General features: G+C 38.1%; 3 protein-coding genes across 5 annotated transcripts; 2 read left to right on the top strand and 1 right to left on the bottom strand.

Annotated features, from left to right (window-relative positions):
• Positions 1 to 2171: 2171 nt before the first annotated feature.
• Positions 2172 to 5376, top strand: LOC120017169 (E2F transcription factor-like E2FE). 2 transcript variants are annotated; one of them, XM_038870298.1, is made up of 11 exons: positions 2172 to 2371; positions 2457 to 2524; positions 2612 to 2664; positions 2807 to 2884; positions 3060 to 3116; positions 3205 to 3325; positions 3665 to 3732; positions 3824 to 3896; positions 3989 to 4050; positions 4346 to 4624; positions 5114 to 5376. In XM_038870298.1, exons 1-11 carry the CDS (start codon positions 2271 to 2273, stop codon positions 5117 to 5119), a joined length of 966 nt encoding a protein of 321 aa, XP_038726226.1. In that variant the 5' UTR covers positions 2172 to 2270; the 3' UTR covers positions 5120 to 5376. The 2 variants fall into 2 exon arrangements, with proteins under 2 accessions (XP_038726226.1, XP_038726225.1); XM_038870297.1 differs by having other exon boundaries at positions 4346 to 4724.
• Positions 5377 to 5654: 278 nt separating this feature from the next.
• Positions 5655 to 9790, bottom strand: LOC120017216 (mannose-1-phosphate guanyltransferase alpha-like). Of its 2 annotated transcripts, XM_038870364.1 has the most exons (15): positions 9238 to 9790; positions 8968 to 9065; positions 8761 to 8861; positions 8539 to 8617; positions 8265 to 8325; positions 8070 to 8116; positions 7876 to 7968; positions 7655 to 7745; positions 7366 to 7414; positions 7158 to 7274; positions 6928 to 7075; positions 6338 to 6430; positions 6169 to 6237; positions 5991 to 6033; positions 5655 to 5901 (listed from the first exon to the last, which is right to left on the bottom strand). In XM_038870364.1, exons 1-15 carry the CDS (start codon positions 9293 to 9295, stop codon positions 5801 to 5803), a joined length of 1248 nt encoding a protein of 415 aa, XP_038726292.1. In that variant the 5' UTR covers positions 9296 to 9790; the 3' UTR covers positions 5655 to 5800. The 2 variants fall into 2 exon arrangements, with proteins under 2 accessions (XP_038726292.1, XP_038726293.1); XM_038870365.1 differs by lacking the exon at positions 9238 to 9790 and having other exon boundaries at positions 8539 to 8627; positions 8968 to 8984.
• A 4569-nt stretch (positions 9791 to 14359) lies between these two features.
• Positions 14360 to 16658, top strand: LOC120017270 (transcription factor MYB1R1-like). The gene is made up of 3 exons (XM_038870437.1): positions 14360 to 14784; positions 15159 to 15367; positions 15925 to 16658. Exons 1-3 carry the CDS (start codon positions 14505 to 14507, stop codon positions 16387 to 16389), a joined length of 954 nt encoding a protein of 317 aa, XP_038726365.1. The 5' UTR covers positions 14360 to 14504; the 3' UTR covers positions 16390 to 16658.
• Positions 16659 to 16743: the final 85 nt, after the last annotated feature.

Below are 16743 nucleotides of genomic sequence, written 5' to 3'. Positions count from 1 at the left end.
AATTATATCCAGTAGTTAGTCCAAGATAATTGTTTGTGATCTTTTTGAAGTATTATACACAACCACAGTTTGAACATTCTTGTTGCCTATCCCAAGCAACCACACATGAAAGATTCAGCATTTGGTACCTTTCAAAGGATGCCTGACAATGTTAACCTCTGGAGGCTATCTTGTAGTGATGGCGAGGAGTTTCTTACTACCCTAGAAAGGATAGAGGTGTACTTTGTCATTGAAATTATGGTGTTTGATCCTTGTAATGGCATCATCTGCCCGATTAATTTCCAATGTGTGGATTAATAAAATAGCTAAAGTCAAGTCAACATGGCAAGTGGGGTCATACCAGGTTAACCTTACACATCACGTTAGAAAGAGAAGACTTCTCCTGCTAACAAACGTTCAAAGGCAAAGGAGATCAAATATTAGGGGATCAAGGATCAAGAGAGACGCCACTCCAATGGAAGTTCCCGCTCTAGATAGTCGACCACCTATTCCAAGGTCGACCCCGTTCCACGCATCCGACCATCCCACTCAATATGACTGACCATGACCGTTACATGTGAAATGCACGACTTGATAAAGTAGATAGCTAAACTTAACCGAAGGAGGAAATACTTGACAGAAATCACACAGAGTCAACTCGGGAAAGTGAATCCAGGAATCAAGTCTTTAACGACCTCAACATAGGGTAGGAAGAATCCTTATCTCCCAATGACATATCAAGATGGATCCTCGTCTCACAATCAAGTCGAGATCAACTCACATCTAATCTCAACAAACCCAACAATACAAGATAATAATATCCCAATAGATACGCTATCTGACGCATATAAAAAGAACAATCATACCAAGCTAAGGTCTTACCTCGCAGTAAACTGTCAAATTGTCGGCATCATCCCAAGTCGAGGCCTTACCTCACACAAGATTACCGAATAGGAGTGATCCCAAGCCGAGGCCTTACCTTGCACAAGATTGTCGAAGATGCATGATCCCAAGCCGATGCCTTACCTCGCACAAGATTACCAAAGAGGCGTGATCCCAAGCCGAGGTCTTACCTTGCACAAGATTATCAAAGAGACATCATCCCAAGTCGAGGTCTTACCTCGTATTAAACTGCCAAAGAGGCATGAGAGAAGCCGAGTACTTACCTTGCACTAGATTGCCAATGAGTCATCATCTCAAAGCCGAGGTCTAAGCTCGCATAAAATTTCCAAATAAGCATAAGATAAGCCGAGGTCTACCTCGCATATACATGCCCATGAGACATCACCCCAAGACGAGATTCAACCTCGCATAGACATGCAAACGAGGCATCATCCCAAGATGAGGTCCAACCTTGCGCAGACATGTCAATAAGGCATTATCCCAATACGAGGTCCTACCTTGTACAAAACTGTCGAAAAGACATAATTCCATGCCGAGAACCAACCTCGCATAAGATTTATGGAAAAGGAGTCATTCCAATCTGAGGCCTAGTCTCGCTAGAATTGTTAAAGATGTGTCACTCCAATCCGAGTCATAGTCTCGCTCATATATACCAAAGAGGCTTAGTCTAAGCCGAGGTAATTTCTCGCATAAACTTATTTGCTGAGGCCCAATCTCAAGTAAATGGGCCCATACAATGTTCACATTCGGCCCATCATGATAAATATGCACATAAAAATACAATTTTAAAAATTGGTTATAATTGTTTATTCTCTAAAATTAGGAGAAAAAAATGGGTTATGGGTCGGATAACAATACGTGTTTTACGGAATATTTACATGTCCGGACCTTAACCCAAATCAAATTTCGAACATACTTAATTGACCAAACTCATATTAATTTAAATCTGAACAACTAATTCAGACAACAACTTAATTTGGATTAGGTCTATACTCAAAACAAATAAATTAGACAAGATTTATATGTTTGGACTTGGACTTGAACCCGATTTTAAACAGAACAAATTTATGTGTTTGACCCAAATTCCAAATATATAATTTATATCCAAAATTGATTTAATCTGAGTTCAACAAATTCTATTATTCGAACAAGAGTTTTGACACCCCAATTTAAATATATTGTCAATTTTAGAAAGATCCCTAAAAATTTGTCAATGGAATTCAAATTACCGCTTATTTAAAATCTCAATCCGACTCATTCCCTCTTTCAAATTTCCGACCCCGCCAAAAGGCACAAAACTCCGTCTTCCCTCTCTCTCCGCTCTCCTTCTTCATAACCTTAACGATCCTTCTGTTCTCTCCATTATTTTTCATCAGAGAAAAGGAGATATGCCGTTATCTTCCTCATCATCTTGTCTACTCGAATCTTCCTCTTCCAGGAATTTCGGCTACTGCAGGAAGCAGAAATCTCTCGGCCTCTTGTGCTCCAAGTACTCATCTCTCTGTGTCGCTTCTTAATTCCCTTATTTTAATTGTTTCGATTTCTACTCACACTCGGATTTACTGTTCTTGCAGATTTTTGGTCTTGTACAATCGACAGGGAATTGAGTCTATCACTCTCGATGATGCTGCTACGAAATTAGGTTTTTGCCTCGTCTCAATTCTCCTTGGTGTTTCAAATTTTGTGTTTAATTAGTTACTTCCTGATCCGATCTTGGTTTGGTCCGCAGGTGTGGAGAGACGCAGGATCTATGATATCGTCAATGTCTTGGAAAGCGTTGGGGTGAGTTTTTTTATCCCAAGAAATTTTCTCCTTCGTGCTTCATAGTTTTTTTTTGTCTTCTGCCTTTTGGTATAACTGCAAAAGAAAGAGAACGAATTATATGAATATAATGTTAGTTTGTTTCGGCATTTGATTGATTTAGGTTCTCGCAAGAAAGGAAAAGAACCAGTATTTATGGAAAGGGCTTGGGGCAATTGCTGAGGAACTACAGAAGCTCAAGGTAGCAAATATGTCATCTTCTTAAAAAAAATATATTATTATTTTTCTTTGTCTAGTCTGTGTGTGGTTTGGGTAAGATCTGGTGGCTGTTGGTTTGGACTCGAGAAGATAATAGTGGTTTCAAGCCTCAAATTTTGAAATTAGCAACTAATTTTGTGTTCATGATGCTGTGATAGGAAGAGGGCTTTAGGGAGAATTTCAACGCCTCGGACGGGAACAGCAATTGTTCCAAAGTAGGTGAATTGGCCGTGCTAATTTTATTCTTTTGAAAGAGGGTTCCTTGGCAGTCTATGATTAAATGACATTTTCCTGTATTTTAAGGTAACAGATTATGTTGACGAGGATGATGATGAGGACAGCCTTTTGAATTCGAACAGAGGGAGCCAGAATGAGAGTTCTATTCTAAGTGGAATGCCCAAATCCTCTGCATCATCAAGAACTGGTAATTTTATTTTTTTATACCCTTTGATAGGGTATTGCATGTTAGAATGGCAATAGTTGTGTAAATCTTCAGTAATTACCCCTTATTTGATTCCCTTTAGTTAAATTAACTGTATTTTGATAAGTGTTACCAAGTCAAAGATTATTTGCAGAAGAAAAGGGAAAAAAAACACTTCCTGTATATCTAAGCGTAAAGTGGTCTGTCAGCAAGTTAATAGCTGGGAACGGATCATTGAACGAACAACAGATAATATTACCCTTTAACTTATGAGAATAGGAATTGCAAGAATTATTTTGTGGTGCTTTGCAACTGAGCTTAAAGTAAGTTCTTTTTTTTCAGATAACCGAAGAGAAAAATCTTTGGGACTTTTAACACAGAATTTTGTCAAGCTTTTTGTGTGCACCAAAGTGAGTGGAAACAGATTCATACTTTTATTCCTTGTGAAATTTCTATGCATATACATGGGCTTAGTTCTCATCAATAATTTCCGTTACACAGGTGGATTTGATTTCTCTTGATGATGCTGCAAAATCATTGCTTGGGGATGGGCATGCTTCATCACTAATGAGAAGTAATTATTTTCACTTTCTTTCATTGATCTGGATTTTATTTCAGAAAACAAATATTGAAAACTTCTTTTCTTTTGGCTTTTCTCCCCTGCAGCAAAAGTAAGACGGCTATATGACATTGCAAATGTGTTGTCTTCTGTAAATCTCATTGAGAAGGTACACACCAGCATAACACCTGTGTAGAAGTTTTCCCACCTAGAATCAGGCTTTAGGTCGATACCCTTTGATTTGAATCATTTACAACTTAAGTCACTTTAGCATTAATAACACAATTAAGCTGTTCTTTCAGTATCTGAATTTCTAGATGGTCATGTGCAGATGCACACTATGGATAGTCGGATATCAGGAATCCATACACTTGGATCTGTCTTATTAATGATATGACTGACTTTAGCAGTAACGACATAATTAAATGCTCTCATGATCTGAATTTCATTATGATAATGTGCAGACGCACACTATTGATACCAGGAAGCCTGCATTCAGGTGGTTGGGGTCAAGGGGAAATACAGGGAATAAGACTGGTGATGCTTCAGTTGTTAATGAAAGCAAGAGGACATTTGGAACTGATGTTACAAACAATAGTTTGAAGAGAAACAGAGTTGAATCTTCTATTGAGGATATAAACCAGGACACAGAGAAACACAAGCAGCTGAAAGTTGAAGATTCAGTGCACCAGGAGCAGTCAAAACATGGATCAAAGAGCTACCAGTTTGGCCCTTTTGCTCCGGTGAGTGTGCCTAAGGTTGGTGCCCCTGAGAATAATGTGATAAAGGGTCATGACTGGAAGAGTCTTTCCTCTACTTACCGACCTCAGTATCACAATCAAGGTATTGTATAATGCTTTGTTGTGCCAATGAGTGGAATTATCATGACTCTAGCCAATCAAATTTGACCTGAATACTTGAAATGAGGTTAAATCAACATGGTAAGGCAAAATGAAATGGTGTTAGATGTTCCTCTGGTAGAAATCACTTTTGTCCGCTTTCCATCTGGTAGACTGACAATGTCAATATTGCCTATATCACTAGTTGATCAATAGTTCATTATTTTTTTCCACTTGAATCCTCAGACGTATTTTAGCTTATCATTGATTTTGCTGCTTGTGAAGCAATGTTGTCACAAATTGCTTCTGTCTGGGTTTGTCACTCAATTGCGTCTCTTGCAAAGTTACAAAGCCGAGCATGCTCATACCTGTTTTTGCTGATTGTTTTTGCAGCTTTAAGAGACCTTTTTGCTCACTACATGGAAGCATGGAAGTCGTGGTACACAGAAATCGCTGCGAAAAAGCCATTGCAAGAAATTTTTTAGAACGGCACAATGTCTTTTCTAATTCAATGTAGTACAGCACCAGAGCTCCATTTTTTTTTATTTGAAACAATGCAGTGATGACCTCGTTGGTTGCATTTTCTCTATGCATCAAATCTGAGATGGTCATCCTGGGACTCCACTTACTGTTAACAGTTATACAAGGTAACAAAATGCACTATTTGTTTGTTGCAAAGTTTGTCAGTTTTGATTGCCGATCCATGGAAGCCAAAATAATGAAAGATTATGTGCCTTCCAGAGCTAATTAACACTTAAGTAGTTTATTCCTCAACAATTTCATGAGAATTTTTGGGTACCTAAATCCTCTGGCCTTCGGAAGTGGGGTTTTCTTAGTTTCTCAGCGCTTGATCAGATTCTTGGGTATTTGTTTTTTTTCCTTGATTTTCATGTGTTTTTTCTAATGATTTCTCGGCCCTCCATACACAAGGAGATAACAACAAATAGTGAGATTTTCTTTTATTGTCTGGCAGTATATATCAATTCTTACAAATAATTTATTTCCTTAGCCGAGAAACTAAAGGAGTAACCATTATTATATGAGAGGAAATAGACTTATAGGAGCTTTTGATCTTCTTAATTACAGAATTATTTCCTCAAGTACACTGACGTTGAGTGTCTTGTTGGGAAGGACAACACTGTTAGTAACCACCACTTCATCTTCAACAGTCACTGCTTCACCTGCATCAAGGGCATACATACTCCGATTATTCACGGTGTGAACTGGACTGTCTAAAGTAAACAGATTAATGAACGAATTAAGAAAGTACCGAGAATTGTAATGCCAAGTTTAGCATTGTAATCACCAGCAGCCTGCAACCAAAGAATGTAATTTTAGTTATTGCCTACTACATCTCTCTGTATGCTTTTACATCATCTAATGTGGAAAGAGGCGACTCATATTAATGGCAAATAATCAGACATCAGTGCAGTTGAATTTATACTTGCCTGGACACGCGACCATCTGCCAATAGATGACTTCCACCCAACGATTGCATGAATAACAACAGCATTCTCCTTGAAAAGGGAACAAACTTATGTCAAATTGAGTAAACGTCATGTATGTGTTTTAAGTTATATGACCAAACACTTCAAGCCACTCAATTTTCTTTCATACCATTACTTCAACATCATCAAGGATGATACAACTGATGAGCCTAGCTCCAGGTCCTATACGAGCATTTGCAGATATTGAAACATTGGGACCGATCTGTTTCCCACAAAGCATAGAACACAAGGATTAATAGGAGGTTAATGTATGAATAAACCGAGTGTGCAAGAAAGCAATACATTTTCATCCAGTTTTTGTTCTCTAGACAATATTAACATTTTTTGGTGGAAGGGGTTGTTCTCATCATTTGAATGAGACTACTTTCCTAAGTAGATCATAGAGGCAGCCCAACCAGACAACACCATTGGTTCTGGGAGCTGTGTGCCCTTTTGCACATGACATTTATTTATTTATTTCATTGGATGATATGAAACATAACACGAACCGATGTAGCATGATGTCTGTTAAACATGCACAATTCATACTCATCTCTGCCACACCTTCCACTTACAAGTCATTGACGTAAGTTATTATAAATAAATGTTACAACATTACCAACAAATTCAATGTGTATCAACTAAATGATATGCTAAGCAGATTCCATTTATCAGCAATTACTCAATGTTCACCATAACAGCAGAAGAAAACATAACTACCTTAGCAGTTGGGTGTACTTTTGCGGATGGGTGAATGTAGACATCACCAATAATGGTAGCACTCTTTACACCATCCCCACTAGCCAAAAGATGGGAGGAGGTGAACCGGAATAGGGCTAGATACAAGGATGAACATTTCAGTGACATTCTGCGGGCATAGATAAATATTATGTTCACCTTGAAGGGCAGGAAAAGATAATGATGCAAAACAATTAACTAGCGTGACTCACCCAGGGGTTTTGATTTGTTCCCAGAAATCCATGGTTTCAAATGTATATAACTGTTTCTTCCCCGCAAGAGGTGAGAGGATATCTTGATCCAATCTTACAAAATCACTAGGAAAGCTCCTGATTAAAGAAAATTTATCAGAATCAAAGTACATAAGACCTAGAGACTAAAGACTGAAAAAGATTTCTGGAATCAGGAGAACACACAGACCTTGTAGATGAATGGAGGGCTTCAAAGCTGGTAACTCTTCTTAGATTTGCTGCAGGTAACAGAATATAATTCGAATTTTAGATGACGAAAACAATTACTATAATGCAAAGTGTAACAAAATTAAAAAAAAACCTTTGGCATGAGAATATTCCTTGTTAAAACAAAGACATCTAATCTTTGTCTGGAACTAGCTAAATTAGTGAGGTCAATTATGTTAAAAGGTAACCGATAAGCCACATTATTCAGGAATCAGAAATCAGCATTTTTCTAACGAGCCTGTGTCACTGACCTCTGTCTTTCCATTGAGAAGAAACACCCTGGATGGCAGGAAAAATTTCAGGTGTAAACACATACACACCACAATTTATTCTGTCACTCACCTGCAGTGCAATGTCATATTAGATAAAGAAAAGAGAGAGAGAAAAAAAAAAGAAGATGATAAAAAGCACGCACGAGGCCAAAAGCTGGCCAATGCATTGTGCATTACATAATATCAGATTCTGCACGTACAAAAGTTTCAGGTTTTTCAGTATAGTGCAACAGTTCATTGGTGACTGGATCAGCAACCAATTCTCCAAACTGGCTCGCTGACTCAGCAGAAACCTGTAAAGAACAGGAAAAAAGGAAGCAAAACATGACGAGCAGACGTATTACATAAAAACAAATAAAAGATGCACAATACTGAAAGAGCATTTTTGAGCAACCTTGATTACTAGAATTGTTCCGATCCCACCGTAACTTCTATGAGCCTCTGCAAACATCAAAGTCAAAAGCCAGAAATTAAGGCCGCTGTGGAGAAATAATAATAACACCTTCCAATGTTAAGGTTTTTATACTGGATGCAGCCATGACTTTATAGCTAAAAAAGAAAACCTTCTTTGTGAAGAGCAGAAAATTACCAAGCATTTCTGGCAATGGAAAACTGCAGCAGACATCGCAATTCAGTAAGAACATATGAGACTGCATCAAGATGTTGAGCACCATTAGTTTACTACCACGTAAGTAAAAATGGAACCCAATTCACAGCATTTGTAGTCAATTTATGTTCCCATTATTAGATCAGGAGAACACTATGATCATAGCACTACCAGAAATCAAGAAAACTCTTTTAAGTATTAACTAATTTAGGCAAAATAGCATGTCTCTACGGAGGTGTTAGGTTCAGATAAAAACCGGATTGTCTTCCATGATCAGGTCCTTGAAGTTATAAAGCCCACCAGCAGAACCATGTGGCTTGTCTTCCCTCAAATATCTAAAAGCAGCTTACACAAGAACAGCCACCACTAAAAGTCACTAAACGGTCTCTAACCTCAGTTAACAGAGCTCAAAATTAATAACCATTAGCACACATTACACAACCATTTAGAAAAACCATTTAGAAAAGCAAGAAGTTACCTGATAGGAACTTTGAGCTCATTGGAGACAGAGGAGACATACATTGCAAATTCACGCTCCTCGTAAAATCCAACTAGATAGATTTGCACTAAGTTTGGGATCTATAAAACACACCCAAATCTCAATCACTCTACATTCTAACACAGCAAGAAATGAAACTCAAGATGACATGCTCAAGTCTTTAGATACAAAATCAAGAATATATACCCTTTTACATGCAGAAATGGGATGATGAACCATGGGTTGACCAGCTAAAGGAAAAAGAGGTTTCGGAATATTCAATGATAATGGTCGGAATCTTGTACCTGTAAATTTTAAGGAAAATTCAATTCATCAATGGGAAATGGGGGACATATCAATTTTTATAGGAATCTCGAAAACTATGAATTGAAATGGGGATCATGTCCAGAAGAATCAATGCAAGCGAAAATATATAGAATTAACAAGAAGAACCTTTTTTGATAAATTTTCACATACCTTTGGTGGGTCCACCCACCATGATCACTGCAACCACTCTCTCCTCTGAGCTCCCCATGGCCAATACACACACTCCAACCCAGATCTCAAACTCTCCTGCTCTTAAATCCTGAATTCGTACTCCAAAATTGTACGCAAAAGCCGTACGAAATAGAAGGAGCAGAGGAGGACAGCGAGGATATATATATGTATGTGAAGATATTCAAGTGTACGCTTGACAGAGCCACTCCCTGACGATAAGTAATCTTAAAGAAAACAAAACCAACGAAGTTTCATCGTTTGCCTCGTTTTTTGGCTTCTCGTGAATTGGAAAATGCGAGGGAGGGACAGAAATTCCAGGTGGAATTACTTGGAGCTCATTTGCTATCATCAATCATATCTATGATTGTGAGGGCCGCGTTCTCTCTCAATTTCGGAAGCTATTTTTTCAAGGCAATGGAAAGAGGACCGGCTCATATGTCTTTCCTCTATATATGATCTACGATGATGAGACTCCTTAATGTGGTGGAGATAGATGTTCTTTGATGAAGAGAAAGTCAATAACCTAGATTTGTTATGTGTTTGTTGTTCAGTCTGTTCGGGTTCATCCTGAGGCAATATTTATCAACTTGGTATTTGTTTGTTTCTTCCCTGTATCCACTTTCCTTGACTTCCATTTGTTATTCCCTAAGGTGTTCTTATGGCACTAGTTATAATTTTGCTATTATGGGAAGAATTATTGGGGGCTTATACTTAAAAAAAAAATAAAAACACTAATGGGAATGATAACATTGTACTTAAAAAAGAAAAAGAATTATAAATTAACATTATTTGAATGGAAAAGATATTATCAAAAATCACATAGAAAGTTAGAAGTGACAAAATGTGAAATTGGAAGAAACCTATCTTTCCATATCAATTACTATAATTATTTCCTTTTTCTTGGGTTTGGTTTTTTTTTTTTTTCTTTCTGTTTCTATGGGTGACACAAAGGAGCGAGGGCACAAGAGTTCATTTCTTCTTCTAACCAGCCGTGTCTCATCATCATATGGTGCCTTGTTAATTATTGTTTGGTGGGCAATAATTGTTCAATTATTAAGAGCTAATAGTGGGTAGGTGCTTCAACTTTTTAGACCATCATTAAAAGGTGGTTTTACTTTTACTTCTCGAACCCCCATCCAAAGGTGTTATTTGCAGACTGAAAAAGACCTTATTGAAGCAATTCACTGAACCAACAAATGAAACTATAACCTTGAGAAGTGTGGTGAGTCCCACCATGATGACCATATACCAGTAATACCTTCAATCGGTGTCAAAGCTGCAGTAGGAACAGACGAAAAAAGTACTTTCAATAAGTACAGAGGCAGTTCTCAAAGAAGGTTACTGAATCAAAATAATAATACAATTCCTGATGAGAAGGTAATTCTCATCAAATTCAAAAGTTTGATATCCATAGATGTTATTCCAAGTAATTTCATCTAACGTCACATATCCAAGAGTGTACATGAACTTGGAATGATCATATTTTTGGAAATAAACCTAAGACATGGTATGCTCAGCGTTTAATATTTTAAGTGTGGAAACTGCTACACCAAATAACAAGATCTCCATCTGTAAGAAAAACCAACGTAACCTCAGGGCCATTAACGTTGCACCACGAGTCATGGGACCTGCTGACTGGAGCCTTGCTTGTCAATTTTCTGCACAGAAAAAGTCTCGGTCAGTCGGAGAGTCCAATGAATACAGGGTGGTGGGGATTGTGGTTGACGGGGAGTTAAGAAGTGCTCATAAGAAGGGAAACCGAAAAACCCGTTGTAAACAGATCAGGAGTATCACCAAAAATGAGTAACTTGCACAAGAGAGCATGCAACATTAACAGACTAGGTTTAACGCAGTGCTTGAGTACCATAAAGCTCATAACCATAAAGAACAACCCATAATTGCCATAAATCACTCGGAGCATTGCATTTTAAAATGTTGTCCCAAAATCAGAGAACAATGTTGCCAAGAGATGACTGAATACAGAGTCTTGAGCTACATACCTCAGATGATCATTCTGAAGCTTCCAGCGCCATTTGGTTCAGTATACATAAAAGGATCATCTTATCATAATTGGGCTATTTCCTTTTTATATCTACATGAGGCAATCCCATGAACTAGGTCATCTAATATTGAATTTATAAGTGGACTAATAACTATATATTGATAATTATGGCGTACGGAGCTTAAATATTTTTCTGGTAATTAACTACTATCAATTTTTCACGTAATATACTCATATATATTAATATATGATTTTTTCAATGTTAAAAAACTTATTAAAGAGGACATGGAGGGTGCCCAACCCTATTATGAAATTTGGGGATTCACATATTTCTTGCTCGAGAGTCGAGACACACCCATGTTCTTGAAAGTTGTGTCCCACAACAATGGTCTACTGGCAATGCAAGAGAAGGTATCCATGGATTCAGCCTCCTTTTGGCAAGACATCTGTTTTCCTCTTTTTCGAAGGTTTTTCAAAGTTAATATATTCTCGAACCTTCCCAAACATATGAGAGTCATTTTTGTAAATGCATCGGTTTTTGAAGATCACATCCCATGGAAAGCTAGGGTTTCAAGATCCCCATGTTTTGTAGTTTCTGTAAAAGGCTTCAACTTCAAATAGCAGCATTCTATAAATCCTCCAATTGAAACACTCTTCTGAAAAGGTAACCTGTCTCATTTTGTACATCATTCAGACTAAACTTGCATTTATTTTCTAATCAAAATCTTATACTTCAAAATTGACAGTCGGACTAACTTTACCCAATGGCCAATGTCATATTCTCTTCAAGCTGGATAGATCAAAAAATGCTCAAAACTGGAACTATAAAGAGCAGGGGCACATGATCACAACAATTTTCATTCACAGGGCAACCAAAATCCTCATCAATGTATTTCAACAACACTTATCTTAGCACCAAAAAGAGTTGCCCACCAAGGACACTAATGACTTGCTGTCCAAAAACACACCTAAGAGGTTATCTACATCAAACAGTAAATTGTTGTCCATATTAAAACCACTGAACCAAGTACATATGGTAGATGCATTTATTCTCAATAAGATTTAGAGAGGTTGGCTGCCTCAAGGCCCTCGATATTCTTCCCTTCCATGCAACCTAGATAAAGGCCAGATTCATTGAAGGAATTACTATACCGCTTACATTTGTACCTCTACAGTACCTCCAGGCCAGAAGGTCTTCCTCCACAGACTTGCTTCTCACCAAACTAATCCCCATTAGTTTGCAAGCAATTATCCATAGTTCAACAATTCATGGGCACTGGCGGGTAATATGGCTTGCCATTACTTCATTCAATTTGCAAAGGAAACACCTGTTGGCCATATTGAAACCACAGTCTCATAGTATCAAAAAAAATCCTTCTCATGCCATCTCCCAAGTGCCAACTGCCAAGTAAAGAAAAACAACTGTGCAGGGTACTTTTACTCCTAAGGAAAGTTGTTTCTAACTCCTCTCAGCTTGAAAGAGATTAGAGTATGAACCCTAAACTTGGACATATCTATTTCTCCATTTAGTGGTAACATCCATATTTATATTAGATTTGACTACGTATATTGTTTCAAAAAAAAAAAAAAACTCCTCCACCAATCATGTAACTAACATTCCTAAAACCACATTGTATACAAACACAAACAAGTATGTCAGCTTCAGGTAACTAACGAAGAATTTCTAATACATCTTCTACGGCCAAAATATTTATTCAGTTATTTATCAATTTTTTTAAAAATAATTCACAAAAGCTTAGAGAAGACCTAGCTGACCAAATATAATAAACGTAGCTCAGAGTAAGGAATTTCACCAGAGAAACCATCGGTACACCTAAGAGATGGCTAGGATTCCAATCAGTATACGCGTTCTAAACATATGTTCTATGTGGCGAATAAGAGGGGAAGGGGGAGAGAAAGTACCGACTGAGCGTTATGCCAAGCTACACCTCTGTAGAGATTGATAGAGAAAGTGGCTGTGAGATACACGGTGGCGACGCCAAGCCCCGCCGCGAAAGCCTTGAATGCGAAATCCCCTGCTTTGCGGGCTATTCCCATCTCTCTCTGATTTGTTTTTGCTTCTAAAACCTCGGGTTTTCACTTTTCAAAGCACAACTCAATTTTCTGAGCTGGGGTTGCCTCGGGCCTATTCCCTTCTCTGCCAGGGCCCGGCCCATATATGAATACAACTATACAAGCCCATACGTTTCTGGACTGATTTAGCCAGAGGCCCCGATGGCCCATCACCTACCAGGCCAGTGATTAACTCTACTTTCAAATCCATGATGATGTTAAGATTTCAATTAAATGACATGTCTCTATACAATAACACGCGGAATTTGCTGAGCATGAAAAATTAAACCTGAGACCTCTCACATTTATATTGAGTTATAGCAACGGTAACAATCCCTTTTTAATGGCCCGTGAAGGCATTTTGTTGTCCCAACTAATGACCATGGAAAAAAAGAAGAAGATGTGCAATACTGTTGATTTATTGGATCAATTTTGTTGTGGCAAATATACAGTCATGGAAATTGATTGGCTCTTTAAATGACTTGCTTTTGCTTTCAAGTGGTTTCCACAACAAAACACACTCACTTATACACCAAAATCAATATTGGGATCCACCTCTATTACATTAAAAATAAAACCAACAAATTTATACTATTGTACAAAAATACCACCATTGTTATTGCTCTTATTATAATCAATTTTATTATTTCAATCAAAAAAAATTTATTTTGAGTTGGTTTAATCATATGATTGACATGTTGAGTTGAAAAATTCTCACAAAATGCAAACTACTACATGGAATGGACATGAGAGGGCATTTTGTTGCTAAAAGTGCTGGTGGGCGGAAGAAAATAATGGTGGAACCCTACAAAACCTTATCTTTGGCTGCTTATCCTTCGCGATCATCATAGGCCCCAATTGTAAACTTGAGTATCTTACTTTCCTCCGTCTACATAATGCGAAGATGCCAAACCGACGGTCCACAATTCCAGAAACCTTTTTCCTTCTTGGCTTTTATTTCACGACCATTCATTCCCTTTATCCCAATCAAAACGAAGATATTGAAAGATTTGATAAACAGACAGCGTGACGAGGAATCAAACAATGCCACGCAATCCTGTCCTCACCAATATAGATACGCACCATGATCCTTACACGCGCGGATGCTCAGCTCCTTCTTTGCAACGCGTACTTATAGCGGTCTCCAGATTCTCTCCCTTTTGACTCTGGAATGATGGAGCGAAATACGTCTGGCGCGTGTGACATAGATACCTCCTCCGCCGGCGGTGGAGCCAGCGAGTTTATGCTGTTCGGAGTCAGGGTGGTGGTGGATTCGATGAGGAAGAGCGTAAGCTTGAACAATCTGTCGCAGTATGAGCAGCCACAGGACTTGAGTAACAACGATCACAGCAACAGCAGCAGGAACAACAACAAAGAGGATGCGCCTTCTGGTTATGCATCGGCAGACGACGCCGTACAACACTCCAATGGAAGTCGCGAGCGCAAGCGAGGTAATGATCCACATCAGATCTCTCATCGATCCTCTAATTGATCTTTCATTTGCGTTGTTTTTATATTGTGTAGACGTTGTAATGGTCGAAACTATTTTTGCGAATCGGATGATGTGTGGATTTGCGTGTCTAAATCTGGTATTTAATTGAAATTCGATCTTCTAGAAATGGTGGAAGTGCGATTCTAATAAATTTTAATTCAATACTGTTTTGCTTGTTAAATTTTTAGTGATTGAGGTCTTCTTTTACCTTTGAAAGGACCCCTAGCAGAAAGGACAGATTTTGCTTGGTGAAAATTTGTTGCTGATATATTATTTGTACTGATTGATTTTGGAAAGTTTCTGGTTTGTGTTTCTGTCGTGGATCATGAACAGGAGTTCCATGGACAGAGGAAGAACACAAGCTGTTCCTGCTTGGATTGCAGAAGGTAGGGAAAGGAGATTGGAGAGGAATCTCAAGACACTTTGTCAAGACTCGTACACCCACGCAGGTAGCCAGCCATGCTCAGAAATACTTTCTCAGGCGAAGTAATCTCAATCGCCGGCGTCGAAGATCTAGCCTCTTCGATATCACTACTGATACGGTAGCTATTTTCAACTAATCATGGGCACTCTTTCTGTACATTTTCCTGTGTATTCTGTTAGTAGGCTAAACCTTATTTAACTTGATGATTAGGATTTTTTCAGTGGATAGTAAAGATCTGTTCTTATGGTTTTTGGACTGCTGAAACCTTGAATATATACTTCCTATCTGAAAATTTGAAACCTTTACATCATTATCTGATTTATGTGAGATTCTTGGAAGAAAAGAGGTTTTTTTTTTCCTAGTTTCTCTTAGAGCCTCCTTTTGGTTGTTGAGTAAGCTAGACAACTTTATTCATAAAACAGAACAAAAAGGTAAATAGAGCAAATAAGCCAAGTTAAAAAGGCTTCAGAAGATTGAAAGTTTTGGGATTTTGTTGGTTTCTTAAAACCTAGAAAATGCATTATACTGTGCTAGACTGCTAGTTGTTCTTTTGTTGGTGCTTTTGAAGAATCTCGTATTTGGAAGTATCAAATTGGTTTTGCATCCTACGTTCCTCTGAAACATAACAGAGGGTAAAAACTAGTTTCTTTGTTTTGACCTTGTTTTTTGTTTTAGGTTACTGCAAGTTCAATGGAAGAGGAACAGACTTATCGCCAGGAGAACAACATCATCACCAGCAACATCATTGGTGCCACCACATCTCAATCACATCCTTTGCCATCATCCCTAGAAGCGGGCAGTGCAAGCGGTTTGACTCCATTGAAAGCTTTCTCTTTGGACGGGGCTGCCAATCCTGTAATATTACCTGTCCCAATCCATAATCTAATGGAAACTACTGCATTAGGACATAGCAACCAGGACAGTCTAGTGATGAAAAACCCCATTGGACATAGTATTCCATCTCCCCATACATCGACAACATCTGATCTTGGCTTGAATTTGAAACCGTCAAGCGATTCTTCATCTTTGTTGCTCAAGTTGTCTTTGCCCTCTAACCATAGGGACTCTTCAACCAGGTATTCAGCTTTTCAGATGACCTCAAGCCTTAACAGTGGAGATAGCATTGTCAGTGTAGCTTGAGAAGTATGAGAATGAAGAAAGTGTATTGTTAGATAAGAATAGGTGATGGGTCAGGTCAGAGAAGGTTAAGTAAGTTAAACTAGGTGACCAAAATTTGATCCTCTTTTATTTGTTGTACAGACCAGATAAGAAGTTGCCATGTCTTGCATTACTTCTTGTTCCATGCTTGTATCATCTTTGATTATGGTTGAATTATGTTTTGTCTTTTTTGAGTTAACTGAATCTAACAGTTACTCTGGTTCATAAATATGCTTATGGTTAGGTATCAAGTTCGAGTTTTTCATTGCTTTTTGAAGGAAAATACAGGATGGGAACCTGTATCTGTGATTGACAAATGATAATGTGAATCTTGGA

This window comes from Tripterygium wilfordii, chromosome 15 (assembly GCF_013401445.1).
Source record: "Tripterygium wilfordii isolate XIE 37 chromosome 15, ASM1340144v1, whole genome shotgun sequence".
NCBI classification, from domain to species: Eukaryota; Viridiplantae; Streptophyta; class Magnoliopsida; order Celastrales; family Celastraceae; genus Tripterygium; species Tripterygium wilfordii.
The sequence above is the reverse complement of the archived record's forward strand: the minus strand, read 5'-3'. Positions and strand labels throughout refer to the sequence as shown.